The following is a 26024-nucleotide window of genomic DNA, read 5'->3' on the forward strand; positions in this document are numbered from 1 at the left end:
TATTTGGAAATGCCAGAATAATAGATTTCCACATTTTCTGCTTTGAATATTCTCAGGTATTTAACTCATACTTGAGATTTGAAGCTCCAGAATCACCTAAACACATTTCACAGTGCAGTCAAAGATAGCACAAGGGCAACATGTTTTGGTGTATTTTAAACCTGCATATGTTCTTCAAGTGCTTTGTCACTTGAAACATTAGCCATCTGCCAGTAACCTCCTCTGAGGAGGGAGGATTACTGCAAAGGTTGTAGTGAAGCAGCATTAGTGTCATTGTGTGACCTCAGATCTCCTTGATCCTTTTTAATCTGGTTTCAGAGTTACCTGAGAGATTTCACTGCACTCATTGGCTGATCTCCTCCTGGTAATAGTCAAAAGTCCTTGCAGATGGTTTTAAATCTGTCCAGATTTTTTGTCAGTGAGCCATTGCTGGAATTGCATCCTTGCTCTCATGGTTTCCATTATTGCAGTTTCTGATGGTTAGTTATCATCTACAGGAGAGACCTGGAGTATAAGATTCCACAGTATCTGTTTTTAGGCTCTCTCTGTTCAGCATTGGTGAGCAGGTGGTCCTGACAAAGCTCATGAAGCAATTGGAGCCATAGGATAGCAAAATGGAGAGGACAGAAGGCTCTTGCCTGTTCTTCATCTGTGCCCTGCCAGACCTGATTTTCTTTCCTGGTCTTTTGTAGAGTTATGTATGACAAAACTTAGAAGTCCAATCTGTTGGTTGCTTCTTCTCTTTTCTTCTTTCTGGTTACGTTTTTTTTTTTGGTAAGTTGGATTTCTTTTCCCATGTTTTTCATTCCATACCTCTGATGTAAGACTTATGGACATATAAAGGAAATGTGACCTTTAAAGTTATTTGTCCAGGACCTAGTATTTTGAAGATGCCTCAAATCCTGCTGTCAACTGTGACCAAAAAAATCCTACATTGTCTGGAACTCACAGAGCAGCTGTGGCCTTTCCATCTTTTCTTAGTTCCAATAATATGAGTTTTGTTAATTCTGTGAGTAGATCTCTGTACTATGCTCTGTGTGGGTTACTCATCTTTGTTTAATATTCTATTGTAATGTTAAGAGCTGTTTTACAGTGTAAGGTATTCCAGGGAACTGTAAACCTGAAAAATGATGGTCTGTACAAATGAACCAAATACTTTGAAAAAAATATAATTGAATTGAAAGGACAGATTGCTCTTTTATTTGGAAGGCTGCTAGAATTTGAATATACCTTTCTGACTTGCTTTTGGATACAATAATCATGCATTGTGTTACTATGTATATGAAGTATGTGTATGTATATATACAAGCTGTAGTTACTTCCTACAATTTGTTAAAATATAATTCATCTCTACATCCAATTAGAAAAAGCTCCCTTGCAAGAATATCCTTTTCCTTATGTCTATTTTTGGCATGGTGTTGCTTTAATAGATCATTGTTTCTCCTGCTAATGAGAAGTCTCTTCTTGTAAAAGATATTCTTTAAATTATTGAAACTCAGTAAACCCATGTTCTGTTTAAGAGGTTGTTATACTTAACATAGACATTAACAGTTAGGAAAAATAGGTCAGTTTTAGCTTTTTTTTCTTTTTTTCTAGGCTAGCCAACTCCTGATCTTCAGAAAATCTCTTCTGCTTTTCTAGCCAGATTCATGCAGAAAGCAAATAAACACTGTCAGTTTCAGCAAATATTTCTGCAATTCTCTGCTTAAATCATATGTAGTATGATTTTAGCTGAAGCATCTTTTTTCATAGAATGTTAATGGGCAAAATTAGAGTTTATTATATAAGAATTCTGCATTTTTGTAATATTCATAGAATTAAAAAAGAAAGTTATATAGACCTCTTAATGGCTTACTTTTAACGTGCTTTAGTCATTAAAATTGTATGCATACCAGAATGCTTACTTATCAAACCCATTTATTTCTTTTAGGGTTTTTAGGAACCACTTGTGAGGACAAAATAGACCCTTGTGCATCTTCTCCCTGCCAGAACAATGGAACCTGTTATGCAGACAGACTTGCTTTCTCCTGCAGCTGTAGTCCTGGATTTACAGGACCTACATGTGCTCAGCTGATTGACTTCTGTGCTCTGAATCCATGTGCACATGGCATTTGCCGCAGCGTTGGAACCAGCTACAGATGCCTCTGTATCCCTGGTTTGTACCAGCAGTTGCATGCTTTGTAAATCTTCTAATATTTTTATATGTAGGATCCGTATATAGCTTTAAATTACTTCCTTTTTTTCTTTTCCCTCTATAAAACACATTGAGCAGATGTTCTATCTGTTTGGAGTAATGATAGGAATCTGCACATTGCACTTGGAAAACCAAAAACTGCACAGTGAGCACTGAAATACCCACTGAGATCCATATGGTTTGACTGAACTCTACAGCTGTATTACAAAACTGTAGTCTGCAGGATAAATCTTTTAAAGGCAAAGCATCAGCACTGTTGGAGTTACAGTATTTGGTAGAGAGAATGGAAAATGGGACACTGATCATTAGGAAAGGAGAAAAACAAACAAAGTGGCTGAACAAAGGTCGAGAAGGGAAAATACTGGTTACTCCAAAGGGTTTAGTTCTGCTTTTCATGCTTACATAAATTGTCTCTCTAGAGAAGATGCTGTGGTGCTGCTCAGGTGAGTTGGGTGGGGAGATGCTGCTGGGAACTGGTTGACAGCACAGCCTGACAGTCATGGGGTCTGGGTAGTAACTGGCTTAGCTCCAGATTTTTTTTTACCAGTATAACAGAATATTCGGGTGCTTATAGGTCCCTTTGTACATTTTAGCAATGATAATTAGTAGGAGAAGTCGCAGTTAGAATGTCTGATTACCAGTGCTGCACATCCTCCTCATCTGTAAGTGCTTAAGCACTTACACAGTGAGCACCAATCTTTGTTTTCACTTGAATAATTTTGGCACCTTTTCTTTTTTAAAGTCTGTTCCTATAAAGTTATAAACTTGAAACTGAAGAAATTAGGGATAAAACAAATTCCCAGTGTACAAGAGATAAATTAGGTAACAATATTGGATAGTTAGGAGCTGTGACATGTTCTACATTCCTTTCAGAGGAAAACCTCTGCTGCTTTTCCTTGTTTTGTGAGAAACCAGTCACAAGTCCTCATCTCTTTCATCTCAGTTAGCAGGATGTGCAGCTATCCTGCCAGTCTATTTGTGGATATTTCTGAATATGGTGATTTTGTAATAAAATCTACTAACTCAGCATTTTTAGGTGGTGCCTGAATTTAGCTGCTGTTTAGAGACATGGAAGTTTAGAGACCATCAGAAGTTTTTTGGGAGGTACTCACAAATTACCAGAAGCTAATGGAAATTTGGTGTTGGAGTTGACAGATTTACAGTTAAATTACATACTCTTTTATAAAGCAGAAAAATAGGAAAGTGAAATGCAGACAATACCATAGTAGTGTTACCTTATAATACATTTTTTGACAGCACTTCCATTATACATACAGGATTATAAGAATCTCATGTAAAAGCTTTAACCATTGAAACATATTAAAGCATTTAATCACAACAATTTTCTAACAAAGTGCCTAAGAGTTTTGCTTATACGTGTGACTGAATGCCATCCTTCCTTTATGTACTTTTTACAGTGTCAGTTGGATTTTCATGTGTTAATTCTGCTGCAAAAATTAAACAGGAGAGGAATTTTAAATAGTTCCAATTAGCCCACGGTCTGTGCAAGTCTCCTTGTCTGGTAGGCAGTTTGGCTTCCATGGTTTTTTGGCCAGTGTACAGATTTGAAGAATGATAAATGATAGTAGTTATACTTGCATAGCTGCACAATTTGCAGAACATGAACAACCAGACGTTTACTACTGATTCTTTGTGTGTGTGTTGGCTTTCATTGTGGGCATCATTATAATCTCCATCATCTAATAGCTTGTACAGAAAGCTAATTTGTACAAGCTAACTTGGAAAGCACTCTTATACTTTCGGATGTTCCTATTTCCAGAATGGAAGGAAAAGTATGTAAGTTATTTCCAAGTGGAACATATTTCAAATGTCTGCTGAGGAGCTCTGTGGAATTCCTAAGCCTGTGCAACCATACCTACTTTGTGTCGTGTGTGTGATTTTTCAATTGCACATGAAACCTTACCATAAATCTTTATTATATGCTTACACACTCCAGTTATTAATATTTATAACCCTTTACAAGTAACAAAGAAATACTTTATGTCTGGATATTAGATTCACAGTTTGTGTCGTGTTTTCCTGCTTACCCCATATTAAAGAACTAATTCTAATGAAAGTTCTTGTGCTCATTTATTGGCTTTCTCATCTGGAACCTGGTTGGTGAAACTAGTGGACCCCCTTGTGTCTCTCTGTAGAATATTTATTTAGTCCCTGTATCCCAAAGCAGTTTATTCCTCCTCTTAAACCTTTTCTCTTAAACCTTTTTACTCTTTATACTCAATTATTTTAATACAGCTACTGTTATAAATTTCAAATGCAAATATTTAATATATTATTTTTAATTTTGTCTGGGCCAAAGTGGAGAAATGTAGCTAGCAATTGCATAGCCTAATATTGCAGCAAAGTTTTGGATATGGGTTTATAAAAGACATAGATTTTGAAACTGCAAAGCACACGTACAGACATTAACACCTGCTCTCTATATAAATATATATGATGGCATATATAGAACATTTGAGAAAAGAAAAAAAAAAAAGAAAAGACGAGTTTTAGAAAAAGTGCTGCAGGGTATGAGAAGGGGCTGCAGCTTTAGAAGTAGTACTATGGAGCATGTTCCCTTGATTTTACTGCTCATGCAGCTTAATAGATTGTTCCAGGAGCATAGGTTTATTCTAGTGCCTTTGCAGAGGCCAGTGCAACATTTTTCTGTAGCAGTTGCAATTTTTCTTTTCTCTGTCTTTCCCCTTCCCACATTTTGTAACTGGGGCAGGATATGTGAGCTCTGGAAGGAGTGACTTTAGGTTAATTCCAGTTCCCGACTGTCTCTGAGCCTGTTATTGCTTCTGTTTCCTCATCTTGTTTCCACTTCTACATTAAGACAACCTTCCATACAATCTGGCCATGGCTGGTAAGCATGGCTTCCTACCTTCCTGCCATCTGGAGCAGTCTTCTTTCTCTTATTTAATTGCTGTATAAGCTCAGACTTTACTGAACACATTTATTTCCCGGCTATATAACCTGCAACTCTGTGCTAGTGAGCAGCCATGTATATGGGCTGATGCTGTTCCCTGCAAAGCAGAGCTCTTTTGCATTGTACCCCATTAGGCTTTCCCATAAAGATGGGATTTTATGTTCTGCTGCCTTGATTGGGTGAAGTGTTAAGTATGGATAAGCCCAGGGAATCTCTATTGAGGAGTTAATGTCTAAAAAGGCTAAAAACCTTTCAGTTTTGTACTTTATTGATTTCTAAAGGGAGAGTAAGCTTCTGCCTCTTTCTTTTGTTAACCTGATAGTGCAGATATTCTTGAGAGTTTAATCTGCTGTGTCTTTTGCTCTTGAAGGCTTTGACTAAGCCCATGTCTTCTCCTCATCAGCCTGTGTGACACAGATTGTGTGCTCCCTTTCCCATTTTCTCCTGCAGTTCTTAACAGCCATGTGCAAAGACAGTGATGTTCAGCATGGAGCTCTCTGAAGGACATGCCAGAAAGCATCAGGAAAATAACCTGATCTCTTTGAGAGCTTCACTGTTGCTTAAGAAAAGGGAAGAGGAATTTGGGGGTCAAGAGGAGAATGGCAACAGGTCTGTTTCTGCCTTTGTAAATTCCAGTAGCAGAGGGACAGTCACAGACAGGGAAAATAGGTAACATAGGGACATCTCTATTTTAGGCTTTTTTGGTTCCCTGTCCATTCCTCAGTCTCTGAAGAGAGCACATCAGGATGGGACTTTCAGCTTCTGCTTGAGTTCATGAAGATGCACCTACTGAAGCCTTTTCCAATTTCAAGTGACCTGGAAAAAGAAGTTGCCCTTTTTTTGAAGCTGCAATGCCTACTGTGCTTTTTTTTTTTTTTATCCTGTTCAGGACACAGTAGCTGGAGAAGTGTTGTTAATGTAGGTGTTTTTCCTTTCTTTCTGAATATGTCCACAGAAATGTTGCACACCACAAAAGATGCAAAGAGCTGCATTTGGCATTGGCTGTGAACATAAAAGCAGGAGAATCATAATAATACTAGAAAGAGAGGAAGCAACCACACTAGAGTCCATTATTCTGAAGTTATTTATGAAAAATTCTCCTGTTTCAATCTAAATTCTTTAAAAAATTTAGAAATTATGTAGTTTTTTGAAAATATATGATATGTGTATGAATTCAGTATAAATACAGTGAATGTATCAGTATATTTTAAAAGCAGTAACACAATGAGAAAGGCTCATTAAGAATGACAAGGTGCCTCTGATGTCGCTGAGGAGAAGCATGCCTTTCCCACAGCAGAATGTTCTCCATCCCAGCAGTTCCAGAAGAAGGGAGCTGCTGCCCCAGGATGAGGACAATGAGGGTGAAATGGTGTGTGGGTGAGACCTGCCCTCTCGTGGAGAGAGGAAACATCTTTCCCTGGCTGTGTGCAGTCTGGCAGCGTGGGCTGCCTGCAGCCTGAGGAGGTGATACCATGGTTCATATTGATTTTGGAAACCAGACAACTATTTAGTCACAGATTCCTTTCGTTCTTGGAAAGGTGAGAAGTGGAAAACACTTTTTCTGAGAATATCTAATTACAGTTAAACACTGGGAATTCCCATCTGTTCTTCTTTCTGATTCTCCCGTCTGATTTTGGTGGTTTGTATGTTTGCTACAGATCTCACCACATAAGGATATTTCATGGTATCATAAGCTAGATAAACTTCATCGTAGGGTAGTAAGAAACCCCATAACATTTAGCATAATTAATTCTGTATTGCCTGGCTGACAACTTTGGAGAAAGTGGTTCTGAAATGTTTCTTAATAAGTTACTAGTCCAACTATTTCCTATGAAAAGACAATTTTTTGAGAATCATAATGGATGGTGTTGTCTGTACATCTTGCGTAGTACTAATGGTTGTATCTTTATGAAATTTTGTTTTGAATTATCCATAATAGAGAGGGAGACTGTGAATGCAAATGGTGTCTGGAGGCAGCATTTGTCCTATTTTCTATGATTCTGTGAGAATTCTGGGGAAAACTTAAACCAGGATGCTGAATGTAAATTGCCACTTACTGATAGGAGAATCTGCCCCTTTCTTTGGTTCTTTTTTCATGAAAGATACCCTCCTTTCATATCTATGAGTTTTGCTACTAACTAGAGATTACTTTAAGAAGTAAAATCACACTGCAGAATCTACGTTTTGTATTTTAGGCCTTTTTCCTGGCATCTGTATTCATGCCCATTGCGTATTTATTCATTGAACGTTCAGTCATCTAATGCTTTTTTTATGTAATGGGTAAATCAAGTTTTTATAAGCACATGAGCACTGTTCCAGTGCATGGTCTTATATCATAGACTACACTACATCTATAATTTCAACTGCTGTTAAGACTAATGATTGTATGGCACCCTAAGTAATGAAAAAGGTGCTGTTTTCAAGTGGATTAACTCCTGTTTTCTTATCTCATAATACAAATGACTCAGTGGCTGTTAACAGGCTGTGTAGCTTTTCTCTGCTTCTGCTTTCTCTGTCTGCCTAACCAGGCTGTAATGCCTGCCTATGGCTTGGGAATACTGTAGAGATTGAAGTACCTTAATGCTCTACAATGTTTTGACATTGTACAGCATTACAGCTAAAACATGTTATCATTCTAACTACTGTTCAACAATTACCACCTCTTTGATGAAAAGTGGCTTTGATGGAAGGATCCAAAGGAGCTAGGAGATGGTCGATATCCCTGTATTTCTTTTTACAATCAGAACATGGGTATTCACATTACTGCTTTTGGCTTCTGCCACCAGCCTCCATCCTTACACCTCAGTGCAGTTTATCACAGGGGCTGGGGCTTCTCTCAGAGCATTATGCTTCCGATATTTTCTTGCTAATTGTCACCTGGGGAACAAATGCCTTTAAAATCAGCATCTTAACATGTGTCTGTCTGCACAGTATCTTTAAATTAGCAAGCATGTTCCCATAGTCTGTAGTTGCCTAATTGTTAATTTTTACTGGGAAGTGTTTCGTAGCTATTTTTAATTCCTCTTCATGTGATTTAGGTTACCATGGCCTTTACTGTGAGGAGGAATATAATGAATGCCTCTCTGCACCCTGCCAGAACGGAGCCACCTGCAGAGACCTCGTCAACAGCTACGAGTGTGTGTGCCTTGCTGAATACGAAGGTAGGCAGGGGTTTGGAATTGTTCTCTGTAATTTTTTGCAGTCGGTTCTGCTACAGAGAGATACCATATCTGCCACTGAGCAGAAATATATCCCTCATATGGAGACAAGCTTCAGTATTGATCCTGATCCCATAATCTTTATTCAAATGGATAGTTGAGATTTAGCTCATCTGTGAGGAATGCATGTCCTTGTCTGGGCCCAAATGGATTCTCTTTGTTCTTTTCAGGTGTAGTTTTTTTCTGCTGTTGTTAAGATGTGTTAGAAAGTGATGAGTTATAAAAAGAAAACATAACTGTTAAATAGACTTTTCATCAGTTATTGTTACGAGCCTTTACATGGAGAGCTTTTGAATTATTTTTTTATCAATTTTCTCCAGTGAAGTGAGCTAAAAACATTAAAATAGAAGACTAGTATTTGAAATAGATTAGCACAAAGGAGTAGAAATAAAGTTTTTATATTGATTGTTCATTTAGAAGACTGTAAAGCCCAGAGGGAGTAGTAGGTCTGTGACTGCTTTTCCATGTTAACTGCAGCTATTCTTAGATCTGTGATCAAACGGAATCCATCTTTGGCATTTCTTAAGTAATTTATAAAATAGACGAGAAGAGTGTTGGTTTGGCTATACAAAATCTTTTCTCTCATAGTAGATTTCAGCTGTAAACAGATTAACACATATCAGTGGCCTGTGACAAGTCCTTCTGGGGAGGGCTAAAATGATATTTTTTAGTGTGTTCCCTGTTGAGTCATGCTGTGAGAACATTTTGAATGTAATTTTATATGTTATTGCCATTAACAATAAATAAATATATATATTTTACACAGAATGACAATGTTTTAAGGAACATTGCTCCAGCATTTTCTCATTAACCATATCAATCCTTATCTGTGCTGATAAGTAATGCTCACTTAACAGCTGCTTGAGGCTAAATATGTATTTCACGCTAGTGATTGCACTGCTCTTTGACAATAGGTACAGAATTCATTGTTTTAGAGACCTGGTGAAGAAATGACCCTCAGCTTTTCATGACAGTTTAAGCAGCACTTAACCGTAATGTTCACCGTGATGTTCCTCTTCTCATGCGACCTGTCTGTGCAGCTGGAAGCTCTGTGTGCAGCACACTGTGCTTTAAATGACAGCAGGGCACCTGGTGCTGTCAGCACTTTTGGCTGATTACTGAGCTCCCATCATTCCAGTGCTGAAGGTGTTCAGTGACACTAGAGCATAGACCCGAGGTGCCCAGCTCAAGATACCATGTGGGCCAGCAGAGACCTCAGGTCTTGGCACCACCACCCCAGAGCTGCCCATCTGCAGTGCCCCTTCTGCCTCCACACCCCCTGGCTGCCACACAAAGTTCTCAGGGTTTGGCAGGACTGGAGCTTTTGCCAGAGGTACCTGTGGCCTGCTGCCTCTGCTGCTCCTCACCTGCAGGATGCTCAATTACAGTGCTCTGCCTTTTTGCTGCTAGCATTGCAAATGTTAGCAAAATGATTTTGGCAGGTCTGTAGTGTGTTTGTGTTTGTATATGTGTGTGTGTATACATATAAAAGTACACATAAAAATAAGTTTTATCTGAACACTAGACCCCAAGAAAATAATGCATGTAGCAGAGGCATTAGAGTCTCTCTCCCCACCCCTAGGTGGGAATATGCTGTGTTATGTGTTCTGCATGCCAGCTTGCACTGTCTTCTGCAAGGCAAACCTGCTGGAGTCACAAGGCCTACACTGGGCATGAAAGAGTGAAGGTAGTGGCATGAAGCAGAGCCATCCAAATATTTATTTTTAACTATACATTTGAATATTTTTTTTATTACCTTAGTTAGTACTAGTCCTCATTTTCCAGCAAAAGTTAATGAGAGACATCAGAGGCATGCTTATATATATTATTAAATAAGTTATTATGTGAAATTCTTAGTCAAGACAATTGTTGTTTCCATTTTATTGAAGGATTTTAGATAACTGATCAGTTTATGCTTCATTATATGTTTTTTTTATAGACATCCAGTAGTTCTTTTACACAGAAGTTGCCCTACCTCTCCTAGGCCACAGCCTGTGGGAAGAGCAGAGAGGAGGCATGTGTGTAAAAGGTTTAGCCAGCATAAAACACATGGCTTTAGTGTTATATCATTAGCCTAAAAGGACAGGTCTGGAGTCTACACACTCATCTAGGTGAAGTCATGTACTGATTTCATGCCGCCAATATTGGTCACGTCAATGGCAATTACTGATTTTTCCTTTTCAGGAAGGCACTGTGAATTATACAAAGATCCTTGTGTTAACATCAACTGCCAGAATGGTGGCACTTGTGACAGCGAAGGTCTAAATGCTACATGTATTTGTGCACCTGGATATGCAGGCAAGTGATTTGTGTTACACAGAAAGTCTAGTTGTCATTGTTCACCGTGTCCAGAAGAAGACAAATACCAAGACTGTCTCTTCAAGAAATAAATTAATTTGGACTTTACTGAATTGTGATCAGTCTAGTGAGAATGAAATTTTTTTATATTACTTACATCTGCTTTGAACTTTGTAGCAAAAAAAGCCTGTTACCAAAGAGACTTTACTAAACTAACAGCTATTTAGCATGGCTTATGACTGAACTACTTGAGACTAGATTGTGTTTTAAAAATAGCATTTTGAAGATTTTCAAGTAAGCCAATATACTAATTGGACACTGTTGAAACTGGAAAATGTTTTAACAGTGACCTTAGTTACTGTGTGCTCAGGAAACAGCTTATTCCATTATCTTAATATGCAATTGCTGAAAGCCCTGAAGTACTTGTTATGAATCAATTTACACATTCAGAGTGCTGGTAAGGAACACATTTAATCCTTTGGCCTTGTACTTAGACTGATGTGATTGATGTAATTCAGATATCTGATGTCAAGATAATTTACAACCTGATGTTCTGTTAGTCATATAAGGTAACATCCAATGTGAAAGTAATAGGTAAACCCATTCATAGCTGTTTTATAGATCAAATTGTGCTTTGTGCTCTGTGCTAATTAAAGGGCATTCTTTGGAAAAGAATTAGCTTTCCATTGTACAGTGTCAGTTTCTTAGGCACTGATTATCTACATTATTGTATAGCATATCAGAATATCCATGATCAACTGTTATACCATGTTTTCTTGGTATGGAAATTATATTTAGAGAAATGAGACAGAGTCTGGGTGAGGTTAGTCAAGTCCCTTGGTCCTCAGGCTTTGTTTTCAGCTGCTTGAATTAGGATAATGCTTCTTCTTGGAATCCTTTTGATGTTCTGAGAATAAAGATGTATTGCACTATAAGGTGTTTTGCAGCAAGAGAGAAATTAAATGAGGATATACTTGCTACATTAGTCATTTGCCATACATAATTTTGCTTTTTGTTAATTTTTTTTCCCTATGTAAGGTGAAGAATGTGAAATTGATGTAAATGACTGTGACAGCAACCCATGTCACCATGCTGGAACTTGCATAGATCAGCCTGGTGGTTACACCTGCCATTGTCCCCATGGATGGGTCGGTGCAAACTGTGAAATACGTAAGTTTTGTAGTTCTCTAAATATTTCTAAAAATTATATGGTATGTTAAAGAAATTTATATTTATCTCTAAATACCTATCTGCACAAACACTCTGAATCATATGTCAATTACCAAAATAATGTTAAATTCATTTTATTTTTGGTCATAGCATTTCAAAAGTAGTTATGAAAGTTAAAAACTTCTCGTTTTGGGCATGCTACTTTGAGATGTGTCAATCTAGACTGTCAGGGATGTTGTCTCAGAGCATAGATCAGTTTGCCTTTTAATTGTGCTCATGCTTCAGAGCATCCCTGCACACTTTGGATAAAGTGTATTCCGTAGCACTGTGAGCACAATCCTATCAGGCTTGTATTGACTTCTGAGCAGCTCTAGTGGTGTTTCAGCCAAACAGCTTGGAACTTGCTTTCCTAAGGAAACCAGTTCCATGTAATTGTGCTGTGACTTTGTTACCAACTTTTTCAGGAATAAGTTTCCCAGCCATAGGCCAAGTCCCACCAAATTTGTTAGAAAGAAGTGCTATAAAACAAAATATTTCCAAAGCATTCAGTAAGACTTCAGAGAGGTTCCACTGGTAGAAAGGAACAGTTTCAATGTGATCTTGCTTCTTAGTTTAGAGAGAAACTTCACTGTAAGGCCATCCTTATGGCACAGTGGAGAGTCCAGGAGAGGCAGAAAGTGTGAAGCCCAACTGTGGAAGAGTTAAAATGGAAATTAGGCTTCATTAGTTCTGCTGTTCAACAGACCTGCTTTGTATTTCCATGATGTCTTGTTCTTGAGCTAGAGATGTTGTCTTTGCTAGGGGATTCGACTGTGTATTTAACTGCTTGAATGCTCAGGTACTGTGGTCATAGATCCCTTTGAGTCATTATACAATACATAGGTTTGTTAGCACAGTTAGTGTTGCAGGGTTAGGTGGTAGATTAATAAAGCAAACATAAAGGCTGGAATAAAAAATGTTTTCTAAATCATTTACACAGAGAGCATGTGAACCTTCTTGTTTTTAAACATCTCAACTGCTTTCTTTAAATTAATTCTGATCTTAATTTTCGTCATGTTACTCCTTGCTTTAACCCAGTAAATTTAGTTTCAGTGCTTTTTGGTGTAAGAAAAGACTGATGAAGACCACTGCCAGCTATCCCAGAGATAGTGACAGCCCTGCCTGTTTCATTGTCTCTGTGAATGGCACACACTTCCCTGGGTAGTGAAGAGCCAGCAGACATTAGGAGCACAGCACTGTGTGCTGTATGCCATAGTGCTGGTGCTAAAATATGCTCAGATGAGCTCTTCCTGACGAGGCTGATGTTGGTGACACCTGCAACATGCAGGTCCAAGTTGATCAGCAAGGCAGTGTAATTCTGCCTGCCTTCGCTATTAAGCAGTTGGCTGACAGACAAATGGGTTTAGCTCTTGGAGAAAGCAACAGTCAGCCTGGAAATACACTTCCTGGAGTCCCTTGATGAAGTAACAATTGCATTTGTGTTATGTTATGGAATGCCAAAGGGATACAAAGGCTTGCATGCTTTCTGGGCCTGCAGATGTGCTGTGGGAATTCAGTGGTGCATGTTCTGGAGCGCTTTGGCTGTCATGCCCTTGTCACTCAGAGTTTGGCTGTTTGCACCACAGATACACAGTGAAGTGTGTGTAAACATATGGGAAAAGGAGAGAAGCAGAAAAGAGGGTGGAAGGAACCTCTTCTACTGTCCAGCTACTCAGTTCTTTCTTCTATCCCCTGTTAGGTGGGATCTTTTCTCTTGTTACTGCTATGACAGAAAGCAGGGAATTACCTGAATGTTAACTGGCATTAGTAACACTGCAAGGCTGATTCTCAACCAGAAATATTTGACCTTGCCTTGTTCATGGCAATTGTTTTCAACTGAAGAGATTGAAATTACTGTGTCTTTTATCTGACACATAGATAATAACACAGTAGATAGTAGATAATAGACAGTAGATAATAGAGTGCATGTATGTGATAATAGCAATAATGGAGGAGATATAAAAATGCAGTGTAAAAAATTCTGGTTTGGATTGGTCTTGAATGAAAACAGGGGAAAAAACAAGTCTTTTTATAGCCACAAAAAGATACATTTTGAAGAACAAATAAGTTTAAAATTTGACGGTTACCAGCCTTTTTTCTGATAAGCTTGACATCAGCAAGTGTCTGATGCTCCCTTGCTATTAAAGTCACTTTGCCACAGCATCAAAGTAAAAGTGTGTGTTGTTATGGGACACCATGCTACCCTAAAACAGGTAAGTATGGGACCCACAGCCTCTCAAATCAATGCAGTGGCTTATGTGCAAAGCTGTGGAAGCTTTTCTAAAGGACTCAGAGTTTAACATGTATATAAAGGATTACGCAAACAGAGAGAGATTGAGTTGAAGAAATCGTTACAGAAAGGATTTAAAAGTATTTTGATCTGCAGATTTTTCTTCTACAGATCTGTGTAGCCATATGACGATCTTTGTATGCACTGTCTTTCCCTGAGCTGTGAATTGACAGACTAACATCAATTCCCTGAGCTGTGAATTGATGGGAACCTAATTCTAGTCATATCTAGAAAGGCCATATCCAGCTCTTTTATAAACAGATGCAACACTTCTGACCTCACTGGAGTTGAGACAGTGGTGCACTGGATTTCTTTGAGCTCTGAAGTTTGAGTCTATTAGTAAATCTGCTTCTGGACCTTGTCATATTCCTTGTATTGTTTCAGCAGTTTGTACATAATGGTTAATAATATGATGGAAATTGAATTTAAACACTGCATACTGACTTTGTATTGGACCATCCCTCTGAATGCTAGAAAAAGACACAAATCACATTTTATCTTTCGTGATTTTCTGTTACTGGCCATGAAGGAGGCTATTGCTACTTAGTCTTTTTTGCAGAACCACCCTATTTATAGTTCCCTATCTTCTCACCAGCTGGTTTAGCTGCTTGAAATGACTACCTTAACAGGATTTCAGGGTTATCTTCTTGTCAGACTGTTCTTTTTAATTTCCAAGTGCTGTATATACAACAAACTAGACAAGATGTGTGTTGCCTGGATGAACTGTGATATTTATTATATCATCTTAAGGTTCTTACCAGTGTTAGCAATTCCAATTAAATAGGATTAAATTGGTCTTAATTATAAAGAGGATATTCTTTCTTTCAAAATGAAATGCATTTGCCTAAAAGGTTAATGGAGCATTCACTGTAAAAATGCTTGCAAATGTCTCATATGAATTCTCTAATGCCTGCTGGTTATTTGTTAATATTATTACCTTTGCCACTTCGGTAATTATTAATGTAGTTACTGAGGTATGCCAAGCCATGTGGTTGCTTGAAAACTAACATTATGGAGAGTTTCTAGTACAGACTGTGGTGTGCATTGAAATCTAATTCCTAATTGATTTTATGAACATTAATATAACAACTGAAAATACACTGGTTTCGAGCTGTCATATGATATTTCTAATCTTTGGAGCATAAGCTGTTAATCTTTGTATTTTGATATGGTGAGGAAAAAGGGAAGAAATTTTTCTCATCTTTGTGATCCCGAGATGGAAGCCATGGAATCTGAATCAGAACTGTCTTGCCATATATCTGCACACATTAGATCTGAATTCGGCCTAGTCTGACAGCCTGACAGAAACCCCTGCGTGTGACAAATGTGCTGCAGAACAGAAATAGAAGCCCATCCCAAACTGCACAGAGCACAGCTGTATTCCCTCCCTCATATCCTGACTGGGCAAACTGCAGTAACAGCACTTTAGAAACATCATATCACGGAATGATTCAGGCTGATCAAAACTTTACCGATCTCTGAAGAAGATAAAGAAGCAAACAGCCCGTCCTTAAACTCAGCTCACATTTGTGGACAAAGTCTGAGCACCCCAGGCTGAGAGGTGCTTCAGGACAACCTTCACTGTTGTGACAAAGAGCAGCCATTTCTCCAAACTCTGCCCAGCTGAATCCCACATGTTACAGCTTCAGGCTTTCTCATCCCCTTCCTCTAAAATGGATTTCTTTTTTTCCCCTGTCCTTGTACATTCCCTGTATTTCTACTACAGATGGCGATTTTATCCACAGATGCCACTAAACTGATGATTTCAACTCAGGTGCTTGAATCAATTATGTGCCATCATCAGCATCCTTGAGAGGTGGCTTCTGAGAATATCTTAACCTCCCAAAGCATATGCTTGGTAGCCCTGCTGCCAGACTGTTTGTGATTAAGTAAAGGGAGCTTCTAAATCAGTGCAAAGCAGAAGTACATTTGAAAAAGGAACAGGCACCTACTAGAAATAACTTTTGCAGAGTGTTACATTTCTGTAGTCAGTATGATTCAAGTCTGTTCCTGTTTTGAAATAATTTATGAGACCATAGGCTTAAAAGACTGCCAAAAAGGAACCCTGGAGGGAAGTACAGGTTAATTAAAAATATTCTGACCCATGCTAGAGAGAAGCAGATCTGAGGACATAGGCAATTGATGGAAAATCTGTTTGGCATAGATAGACTATAGTTTGGGGATCAAGGATATTTATACAGAAGATCTGGAATACATAAATACAAGAAGCCTCTTCCAGATTGTCTTTAAGGTCTGCTTTGAGAATCTCAAGGAAATTATTCTTGGGAAAAGACTCTAGTGGGCTCACTATTGTAAGACCTATGAGGTGTCCTTTTTGTCCTTGAAATGCTGGTTTTGAAGTCTCTGCAGTCTGATAGAGATAGGCATAAGAAAAACCTGTGTTTCAAATTAAAAATCAAGTATTTTTAATACATGTTAAATATCACATTTTAGTGGAAGGCTTCACTGTTATAACAAGCTGCACAGAGGTCTGGTGGGTTACTAGAAGCTTTTGCATAAAACCTGCCTGCCTTTAGTGAGCCTGTCATATAAAATAACATAGTGCAAGATTAACTCAATGGTCTTCTGTTACTTGGGTTCTACAGGAGATCAAACTAAATAGGTATTCCCTTATAACCTTAAAAATCAACAGAAAAAAATGGGTGAAGGTTTGACATAGTGCTTTTCAAATTTATGGCATGTTAGGCCTGGTGGTACATTGGTAACAGAGCCCGGGAAGGCTCAAATTACTTATCTCCACAGCTTCAAAAGCCAGAAATATTGAAAGCTAATATCATAAAGTAGTTCTATTCATCAGGACGGATAGAAGTTAATAACTAATGATAAACTTCTATTTCTTATTGGCAGATCTGCAGTGGAAGTCTGGGCACATGGCAGAGAGTCTCACAAACATGCCTCGTCACTCGCTGTACATCATCATCGGGGCCCTGTGCGTGGCCTTCGTCCTGATGCTGATCATCCTCATTGTGGGCATCTGCCGCATCAGCCGCATCGAGTACCAGGGCTCCTCCCGGCCAGCCTATGAAGAGTTTTACAACTGCAGGAGCATTGACAGCGAATTCAGCAGTGCAATTGCTTCCATCCGGCATGCCAGGTTTGTGCTGGGGATGGGAGCTGGCTAGGAATCTGTTCTGCTGGGTAATTGCGGCTCATGCACAGTGCCCCTGAGTGCTGTGGGCAGAGAGGGAATGGATGGGCTGCTCTGCTGGGAAAACACAGGATCACCAGCACTGCTCAGTGTGCTCATCTGGAGTGTGATAATACAGCAAAACTCCTTAAAAGCAGAGGGAGTTATTCTGGCTTTATTTGGTGTAACTGGTGAAGTGGGACAGATGCAGAGTTCTTAGCCTGTCAGATCTTCTCTTTGGGATATAAAGATTCTTTAACTGCTACACACAAGTAATATGATCAGATAGCAAAGGCACATTGATTTTTGTGACTAATTTACCAGATTATTCTGTGAGAATCTCTTTACATCACTCAATTTTGTGCTCATATTTGCCTTTCTAACTTGCTTTCCTAGAGACAGTAATTTTTTTACTTTGAAATTTAATGGAGCACTTGCAAGGCAGGGCATTGGGTGTCAGAATAATACGAAAGTAGAAGTGGAAGGGATTTGAGAGCTCAAGTGTAAGCCATGGCACTGATATAGCATTTAATATACCTAGTTCCCTGCCAACAATTGTGTTTAAAAACTTCCAAAGGAGCTGAATAGAGTTAGAAAGGGTTTTCCTAAAATCTAACCTGGATTTTCTTTGCTATGAATTTGGCTTCTTCTTTCTTAATGCTCTTCAGGCTGTCACGAAGGATAATTTATCACTGTTCATATCACTTGTATAACAGGTGCTGAGCCCTTCTCTCTTATTTTTTGTGATAAAAACAAACAAAGCAAAACAATTCTTTTCTTTCTTAGGTTTAACTAACCCATTCCTTCAGTATCTCCTCCCAGATCATGTCAACTTCTTTATTGTCTTCATGGGACACACTCCAGATTGTCTTACTCTTTTTTTTTTTTTTAAGGGGTGTCCCTAAAGCTGGAAGTAGTTCTCTGTCTGAAGATTTACGTGCACCAAATAAACTGAGTAATCACCTCCTGCATCTTATTTATGGCATTCCTGTTCATACATCTGAGAAAGAAACTTCTTCAGTTTTTTTTTCTTTTTCTTTTCTTTCTGGTGACAAATGACATACTTTTGTGACCTGTTAGACCTTTTCCTCATTCCAAGATCCTCTGTGTCATTTTGCTTCCTAGCCAGTATGGTTTCTTCTGTGTTTGACATCTCTCTTAATAGAGTAGAACTTTCAATTTTGTTGATTTTTTTCCCCATTTCTTCAATTTGTCAAGATCACTTCAAATTCCAAGAGTGTTCATGTGTGTTACCATTAAAATGCTCTTAAAACAACTGAGGGAGACACTTTCCTGTGCACTGACACGGAGAAATGTGTTCGTATTGGCTAGTGATTGCTGGTAATTCATTCTCTGACTGCTCCAGTTCTGTTTCAGTGAAAATGAAATAGGTTAAATTGTACCACTGCTGAAGTCATCAGAATTATCTGCAATGGGTGATGCGTTCTCACAGACCCAGTTAATCATACCACAGCTTGGGTAGCAGCTCTTCAAAGTGTTCCAGCTAGGTTTACAATAAAACATTCTTTCATTGTCAAAATACATTAGTCAGTAAGTGTTTTAAAAAGAAAGATGTGTATAGTTGTTTTAACACAGTGATAAAATCAATGTTCTTTCAAGTTTTCCTTGAAGTCCCCTTTGCTGCTCAGCCTTAGGTCTTTCCCAGTGGGATCTCAGCATCTCCACACCATAAATGCCCTGAGAACTCCTTTTGCCTTTAGCAATGTATTGGGAGAGGACAGAGTTACTGTAGGACACATAAAAAGCTGAATAGTTTTTTTATTATTTGGCCTTCTGAACGTCTGTATTTTTGTACTGCACATCTCCAGGGGTGGGGAGCAAGGTGCAAATTTAAGCTATTAATCTTTCAAATTAAACACGTCCCTCTGCTCCTGCAGCAGGGATGAATCCATCAGGCCTGTGCAGTTACCACTGGCTGAAGTTGCACTTTACACTTCCCCAAGGGCTGGTGTTGGTGTCCTGAGGAAATGTCAAACACCTGGGTTTTCTTACTTCTTAAAGCAAATTTGTCAGCTTTCTGTTTAAGGGTACCAAGGAAAAGTGTACCAGCAAGACAGGATTTTTTCAATCTGAATTTTCTCTTCCATTTGCAGTTTCTCTGGCAGATAATGAAAAACAGAAAAGACCTTCTGTATGAAACCTTTCAAATCTTGGAAGCTGGGTTAGTTCAGGTCTTTATTGGCACTGTCTGAATTACTCTAAATAAAACTCTGCTTTTTACTGAATGTCGAAGTTTAAAAAAAGTCCCAAAGTTATCATCAGGGTTAAATAACCTTCAGGAAAGTTCTTAGACTGAGATAGATTAATGATGATTTTTCAAATCTATATTATGTAATTAGAAAATGCATTATTGTCAATTAAGGGTTTCCCTCGCTTGGGAAAGGTATTTCTACTTCATGCAAATGAAAAGACATGTTTTCATCGCAAATATTTTTCTGTGCCTCCAAGGATATGATGCCTTATAAAAATCCAAGATAGGTCTGCCAAGTCAGGTAATTCATGGAGATTTATTGTGGAGATTGTTGTGTTTATTTTGCGTTCAGAAAGATATAAACCACTCCTTTGGTCATTTCAATCCAGAAAAAGCAGCCTAGCTTTTTTAGTTATTTTTGCATAAATTATTTGTATATAAAGGTCTGAATTTTCAGAATTACTGTATCTAAAAAATATACTTTCAAATAATAGAAAGTTCAGCATTTTCTGAAAATAATTCCCTTTCACAGTTAGATACCAAAACTTACTGATAATTTTGGAAAATGGAGGCCTAGGGAAAAGTCTGTAGATTATTTTCTTTAAAGGTAAGGCTTCTGTTAAAGTTAGCAGGTGTCCAGGGGGTGTGGATTCCTGTTCATACTCAGTAAATTATTTTAAAATTACTTGTTCATGTTTCTCAGCAGTTTTTGTTCTAGATAATTTTTTAAAAATAATTTGATCTTTATTAATCAAGGTACTTGCTGTAAGACAAAACCAGTGCTCGAGGATCATTACTAATAAATGTCTACTTCTAGTGAATGTTCCTAGGATTAGCAGATCAGAACTAGACATTTTTCCAACCAGGTGAAGCACAGCTCTCTTTAGCATTCATTATGCAGACAGTAAAGAAATATTCCTTTTATGGTAAAGTTTATACATTTTAAAGCTGGAGAACAGTGTAATGAAGTAGTTGACCACTGGCTATGGTGGCCATTGGACATCTTTGAAGTGGAACTAAGATCTGCTGCTGAGACAGAATCATTCCCTTTAGAAGAGCATCGACACTGAGCTCATGAATTACCTGGTTTCAGACTATACTGCAGTTAGTTTTGTGTGTGCCCAGATATCAGTAGCCTTCATGCACCACTTGCAGTGTAGTTTCTTTAATTTTTATTTTCATGTGCTGACCTGTTCTGTCTCTGTGTTGGTTGAAGAGTCTGGTTCATCAGACTCTGAGTCTATCCTGTCACAGCAAGGTCAGCTTCTCTCCACTGCACATTCTCCCCATTCCTGTGTTGGAGTTGGCTGTGTTGGACTGCAATGTCCTAAGCTTTCTGAATCAGATCAGCATCAGCACATGCTCGTTTCTTACCATTTCCTACACAGATTTCAGCTCCTGCCCCTTTGTAAATGTGTGATCATGTGCACATGTACTCTGGTCTCCACATCACCTGCCAATTGCATAATGTACATCCTCTGCCAGGGTTAATTTTCTGGGAACTCGGGGATTATAGCTCAATTATTCTAAGTAAGGCACAATACCACTTGCACACCTGACCTTTTGTCTGAATAATGCAGTGGAAATCAATCTTCTCATTCTCCTCCTGTGAAAGGCAAAAGAATCCCTTCCTCCTCTCAAATGCTCCATCCTTTTTTTAACTTCTGGTCTCTCTCTTTTACTTCTCTTGTTTAAACTTTATTTGTGGACTCCTTTTGCCAGTTGCTGGTTTTGAACAGAACAACACCATCATCACCCATGAAAGGACATGCCAAAGCTAAATGTAGAGCCTCTAGAACTTCACCAGTGCTACTGCCACACTGTTTACCAACACAAGCACATAATTGTTCACAGTATGGTATTGAAGCTAACGTTAAAATGATTATCCATCATGTCTTTCCAGTCTTTTTCCACACTCAGTGCTTCCCAGGATTGAGATTTCCCCACACAGTGTATAGGTTCTTTTTGTTAGATCAATAATCTTGAGTTTGGTTGCCCTGGAAAAAAATCTTTATTCACAGGTTTGTATGTGCTTTTGTTGTAAGCAGGCAGTTAATTGATGCAGCACACTCTGTAGCAGGGACCTGCATCTTTTCATGATTGATTAGCCCTGGAATCATTGCCCCCTGCAGATTGTATTGATAATTGCTTTGTGTGTTCCTTTATATCATCAGTTAGATAGCATAGCACTGTTGTGCAGTCCTACCAGATACATACCCATTGAAACACACTCCCATTGAACAGAGTTCCTATTTAACACCTCTGACTTTAACATAAACCTCTGAGGTTGCTGATGACTCTGTTTATTTGCTGTTATGAGCAGGGACTGACTTCTGAACCACCTGATCAAAGCAATGTGGTCGAGCAGCTCAATGGCTTAACCAGACCATAAACAACTTGCACATGTGCTGTGCTCTTTCCTAATTAGGGGCACATGTCAGCCCTGACCTACACAAGAAAATAGATATTGTCCTGCTTCACTGTGTGCAATAAACCATGTGCTCTCTGCTGTCAGAAAGGGCAGGTAGATTTTGACTTAAATCTCTGGAGAATGTTCATCAGAATTTGTATCTCTGCAAAGCTCTATTTCCTTTAAAGCCTTGAGAGTGATGGTGAAAAAGGGGGAATTCAGAATTCAATGCTGCCTCTGATCTAGTAAGATGCTGTAACTTTATTCCTTCATTTATGTCTTGAAATTTTATCTCATTTGTAGAAAATCAGGTTTATCTATCATGATACTGATGAGCAAATGTGACCTGTCTGTATTTATTAAAATAAGCTACAGAAGAAGGCAGATGTTCATGCATGGGATTGAATCTAGTGTGGCCTTATTGACAGCTGAAGTACTTTGAAAAAGGAAATTTTCACCATATATGTCATAATGCTTTCAGCCATTTCAGTTTTGTCAGCAATTCTGGATCACTGAATACAGGCAAGAATTAAATTGGAAGTCATGAAGCTGCATAAAAGTCTTGGAAGAAAATCAAGTTAATTTTGGTTTGGGCTAAATATTATCCTCAAAATCTGATTTTTCTGAATCTTACTTCCCAGTGTGCACAACTTAAATTAATACTGGCTTAATATAGTACACAAGTGCATAAAAATCTTTAGTGTGGATGACTACATAAACAGTTCTGATTCTGTGTTTCCTGTACTGTTTTCGCTGCATCGGGTCAATAAGAAGAAATACTTGATCATTTTTTGCCTCATTTTCCTGTGGTTTCTTTTGTTATATAGAGTTTATCTAAGCTCTGTGACTTTGTTTCTCACTACAGACCACAACCCACTCTGTTGTTGCTATGAACTCGTTCATATTTCTGTTTGTCACCAAAAGTTTTCCTTTATTTCCAGGTTTGGCAAGAAATCCCGACCTGCAATGTATGATGCAACCCCCATTGCTTATGAAGATTACAGCCCAGATGACAAACCTTTGGTTACACTGATTAAGACAAAAGATTTGTAATCTAGTGTATCTTTTTTGGATTATTTTTCAAAAGGATGGGCTACTAACCTAATTTAAATATTTTTAAGAAGAAAGCATAAGTAATTTAAACCATTAGATGCTTCAGAATTTTCTGTAGAATATTTAAGAACCAATTTTCTGCAGCTTTTAGTTTGGAAAAATATTTTAAAACAGAATTTGTGAACTTCATGATTTACATTTTAATGTACCTTGAGCTCTATAAACTATAAGCTTATGATAGTGTGTGCTTTTTTCTTGGTAGACACTATTACTAAACCCAGATGAGTTTCTTGTGGTTGTTACAGAACAGAAAACAATAATTAATGAGGAGTTCTTTATGACATGTCAGTGCCAGCTTTCTCAGTAGAGGTAGGAAAAATGTGAAGCATAATATGATATATAATATATCCATTAATTAAAAAAGTCTAAAATGTTTGTGTTGTGAAAAAGAAACTAGTAAAAATTATTATTCCTAATCTGAATGAATTAGCTTTTGCCTTATTCCATGCATGGATAGATAACCTATTTCTCCATTATTTCCTGAAAGTTGCTAAAACATACTCTTGAGTTGATGTTTGACATTTTTGTAATAGTTATTCAGGCTAGGCCTTGTATAATAATTAAAGTGCCTCTTGAGGCAAAGTAAGGGCATGATCCTTTAAACATTGAAATCAATGAGAGAACTTCCATTGACTTCACTGGGTATGGGATTGGATCCTACAATTGGACTGAATCTATATTTTTCTTTAAAGGTTAAAGTTTTTTATATTGTGAGTAAACTAAGCATATGGTTTGAGTTGTTTGTTTCCTAAAGGTTGTTGATGTACAGTATTGTTTCATGAAATATTGTGTATTTCTCATAGTGCTTCTTATTTAGGATCAGTATGGGGTTTTTGTGGCTGTATTTGATCGCTTATGGGCGTCTTAAATTCTTGCTTATTTCAGAAAATACCGAATAAACGTTAACCAGTGAAGATTGCAGCTGTTTCTTTGTTTTTCTTCATTTCAAACTGAAGTGTTGCCTATAAATTTGAGAGGACATGAGCATATGATGCACTATAAAGAATGCCAGAAAATTATATTCTCCCTGTTAATCTGAAAAGGGAAAACCAGTGTGTATTATCAAGATAATCTCTCAGAAGTGAGACAAATACAGCTCCAGGGTAAAGGCACAGTCCTGGATGGTGGATATGCAGGTTAGTAGCACCATGCTGTTTGAATTACAGAAATGCCAAATGCTCCTCAGAAATCCAGAATACCTTTCCTGACATCTTGTATCTGCTACCATGGGCTTTCAACGATGGTGGTCCAAGACAATAATTATTAAAAAGAGGACTAAGGAGCTCAGGTCCAAGTTTAAACTAGATTCATTCTTCAGGCATGGTTTTCTATGACAGAAGTTGTAAATTTGCATCTGGTGGCTGTCAGATGAGGTTTTTTCATTGGTACAGTTTTTTGCTGTACCAATATATTGAAACTTGTGTTTGCTGTGACTTCTGGGGAGGTTTTGAGAGCTGAGTGGAAAAGGGGCCCTGTTGTTGTAATTGATTTGTTAATCAGAGGAAATGCTCATTCTTCAGAATTTTTGGCCTTTTCAGTCATAAAATATTGGCTTGCAAATCTATATAAAATAGGGAAACAAGCAACTCTGTTGTTCTAGGGAACATACATATTCATGTCCATATTTTACAAGAGAGATGTTGCAATGAGCAGCAGCATTTCTGCATACAAATCACACCTTGGTAGCGATTCTTGACCAACCTATATTTCTCTCAATTGACTGACCTGAAAGATAAGTAATTTGTGAGAAGCTATTTTCCTGTCAGCTTGCAGCCTCTAGCTTCTGTAAATCATCCTGTGCATCCTGTGAATTGTATTCTGAAAATTACTTTGTCTCCTTCCAATTTATTTTATTGAACCCTGATGGCATGTTATGCATGCACATGTGAGATATTTGTGAGGCACTGCACTGCCTGCCAGATGGAGCTGCCCTAAGACCTGGAGGGAACAAACCCATCTAGTGTTTGTATCCCAACTCTGAATCTGCAGGAAGAAGCTGGTTACTGTCTGTATACAGCAGCTTGTGTCCTGAGGATATACATGAATGCGGACAAAGGACACTGGTTTTTTCCTTTTCCCCAACCATATGAGGTCTGTTCTATATAGGGAGCAAATATAGATGTGTAGCAAATACCACCTGCTGTTAATATACTACACTTTTTTTGGTTTTGTTTTTGTTTTAAGCCGTCCAGTCTCAGAAAGGAGTGATTGTATGTGGTCTTCCCCTAGCAAAGGGCTAACAGCCTCCAGCTCCTCCTGGACAAGCCTCTGGGCTTGTCATTTACCTCTAGTACTTGTGCACTCTTCAAGTTTGGTTATTTTTATATCCTTTTCCATCTGGAAATAGGAAAAAATCCTTGAGTGTTTTTTCCTCAGAAGCATGGATATGTATGAAACTTGCCTTTACAGCTCAGAGTTGTGATATATATGCTAACAGGAAAATGTCATCATTTCCTTGGATTCTGGATAGAGCCAGTCCAAAATTATAAAGACAGTGACCCTGTCCAAGTGGTTGGACAGGGAGGAGCACATGGCTGCAGCAGCCCTGTCAGGAGTCACAGTGGGGCATTGCCAGCCCCATCCCTCACCTAGGGAAACAAACAGAGCATGAAAAGCCTGGAGATGCAGTCCTGACCTGGCTGAGCCTGTGGGAGCTCTGTGTTCAGCTCTCTAACCCTATTCCTGTTAGTATATTTAACAATGGGCTCAGAGGGACACTCATGGCCAGGGCTGGGAGGTGGGGAAGGCACATGTGGTCTGTGAGTGGTTGCAGGGAGACCTGAGGCACCCCCTGCCCTGAATAACACTGTGTATTGTGAGTCAGGGCTGGGTAACATCCTGTACCAAGCATATTGACCTGATTTGCTGCTCTCCCTCCACTGCAAATGTGGCCAAATGCTATACTGGTGTGAGGGGAATGAGAGCTGAAAAGACACTTCAGCTCAGTAAACTGCATCCTCAATCAGCGAGTCTCTATGTGGTTAATCCCTTTGAAAACAA

General features: G+C 38.4%; 1 protein-coding gene across 1 annotated transcript in view; it reads left to right on the forward strand.

The window, feature by feature from the left end:
- DNER (delta/notch like EGF repeat containing) overlaps nt 1-23938 on the forward strand; it is a 111304-nt gene extending 87366 nt beyond the window's left edge. Inside the window, exons 8-13 of the mRNA XM_085069563.1 lie at nt 1931-2155; nt 8165-8287; nt 10529-10642; nt 11681-11812; nt 17010-17256; nt 22853-23938. Of these exons, the coding sequence (XP_084925689.1) occupies nt 1931-2155; nt 8165-8287; nt 10529-10642; nt 11681-11812; nt 17010-17256; nt 22853-22964 (953 nt within the window). The 3' untranslated portion in view covers nt 22965-23938. The remainder of the gene's footprint in view (nt 1-1930; nt 2156-8164; nt 8288-10528; nt 10643-11680; nt 11813-17009; nt 17257-22852) is intronic.
- The last annotated feature ends 2086 nt before the right edge of the window (nt 23939-26024 follow it).

This window comes from Lichenostomus cassidix, chromosome 9 (assembly GCF_008360975.1).
Source record: "Lichenostomus cassidix isolate B80296 chromosome 9, HeHo_3.0, whole genome shotgun sequence".
NCBI lineage: Eukaryota > Metazoa > Chordata > Aves > Passeriformes > Meliphagidae > Lichenostomus > Lichenostomus cassidix.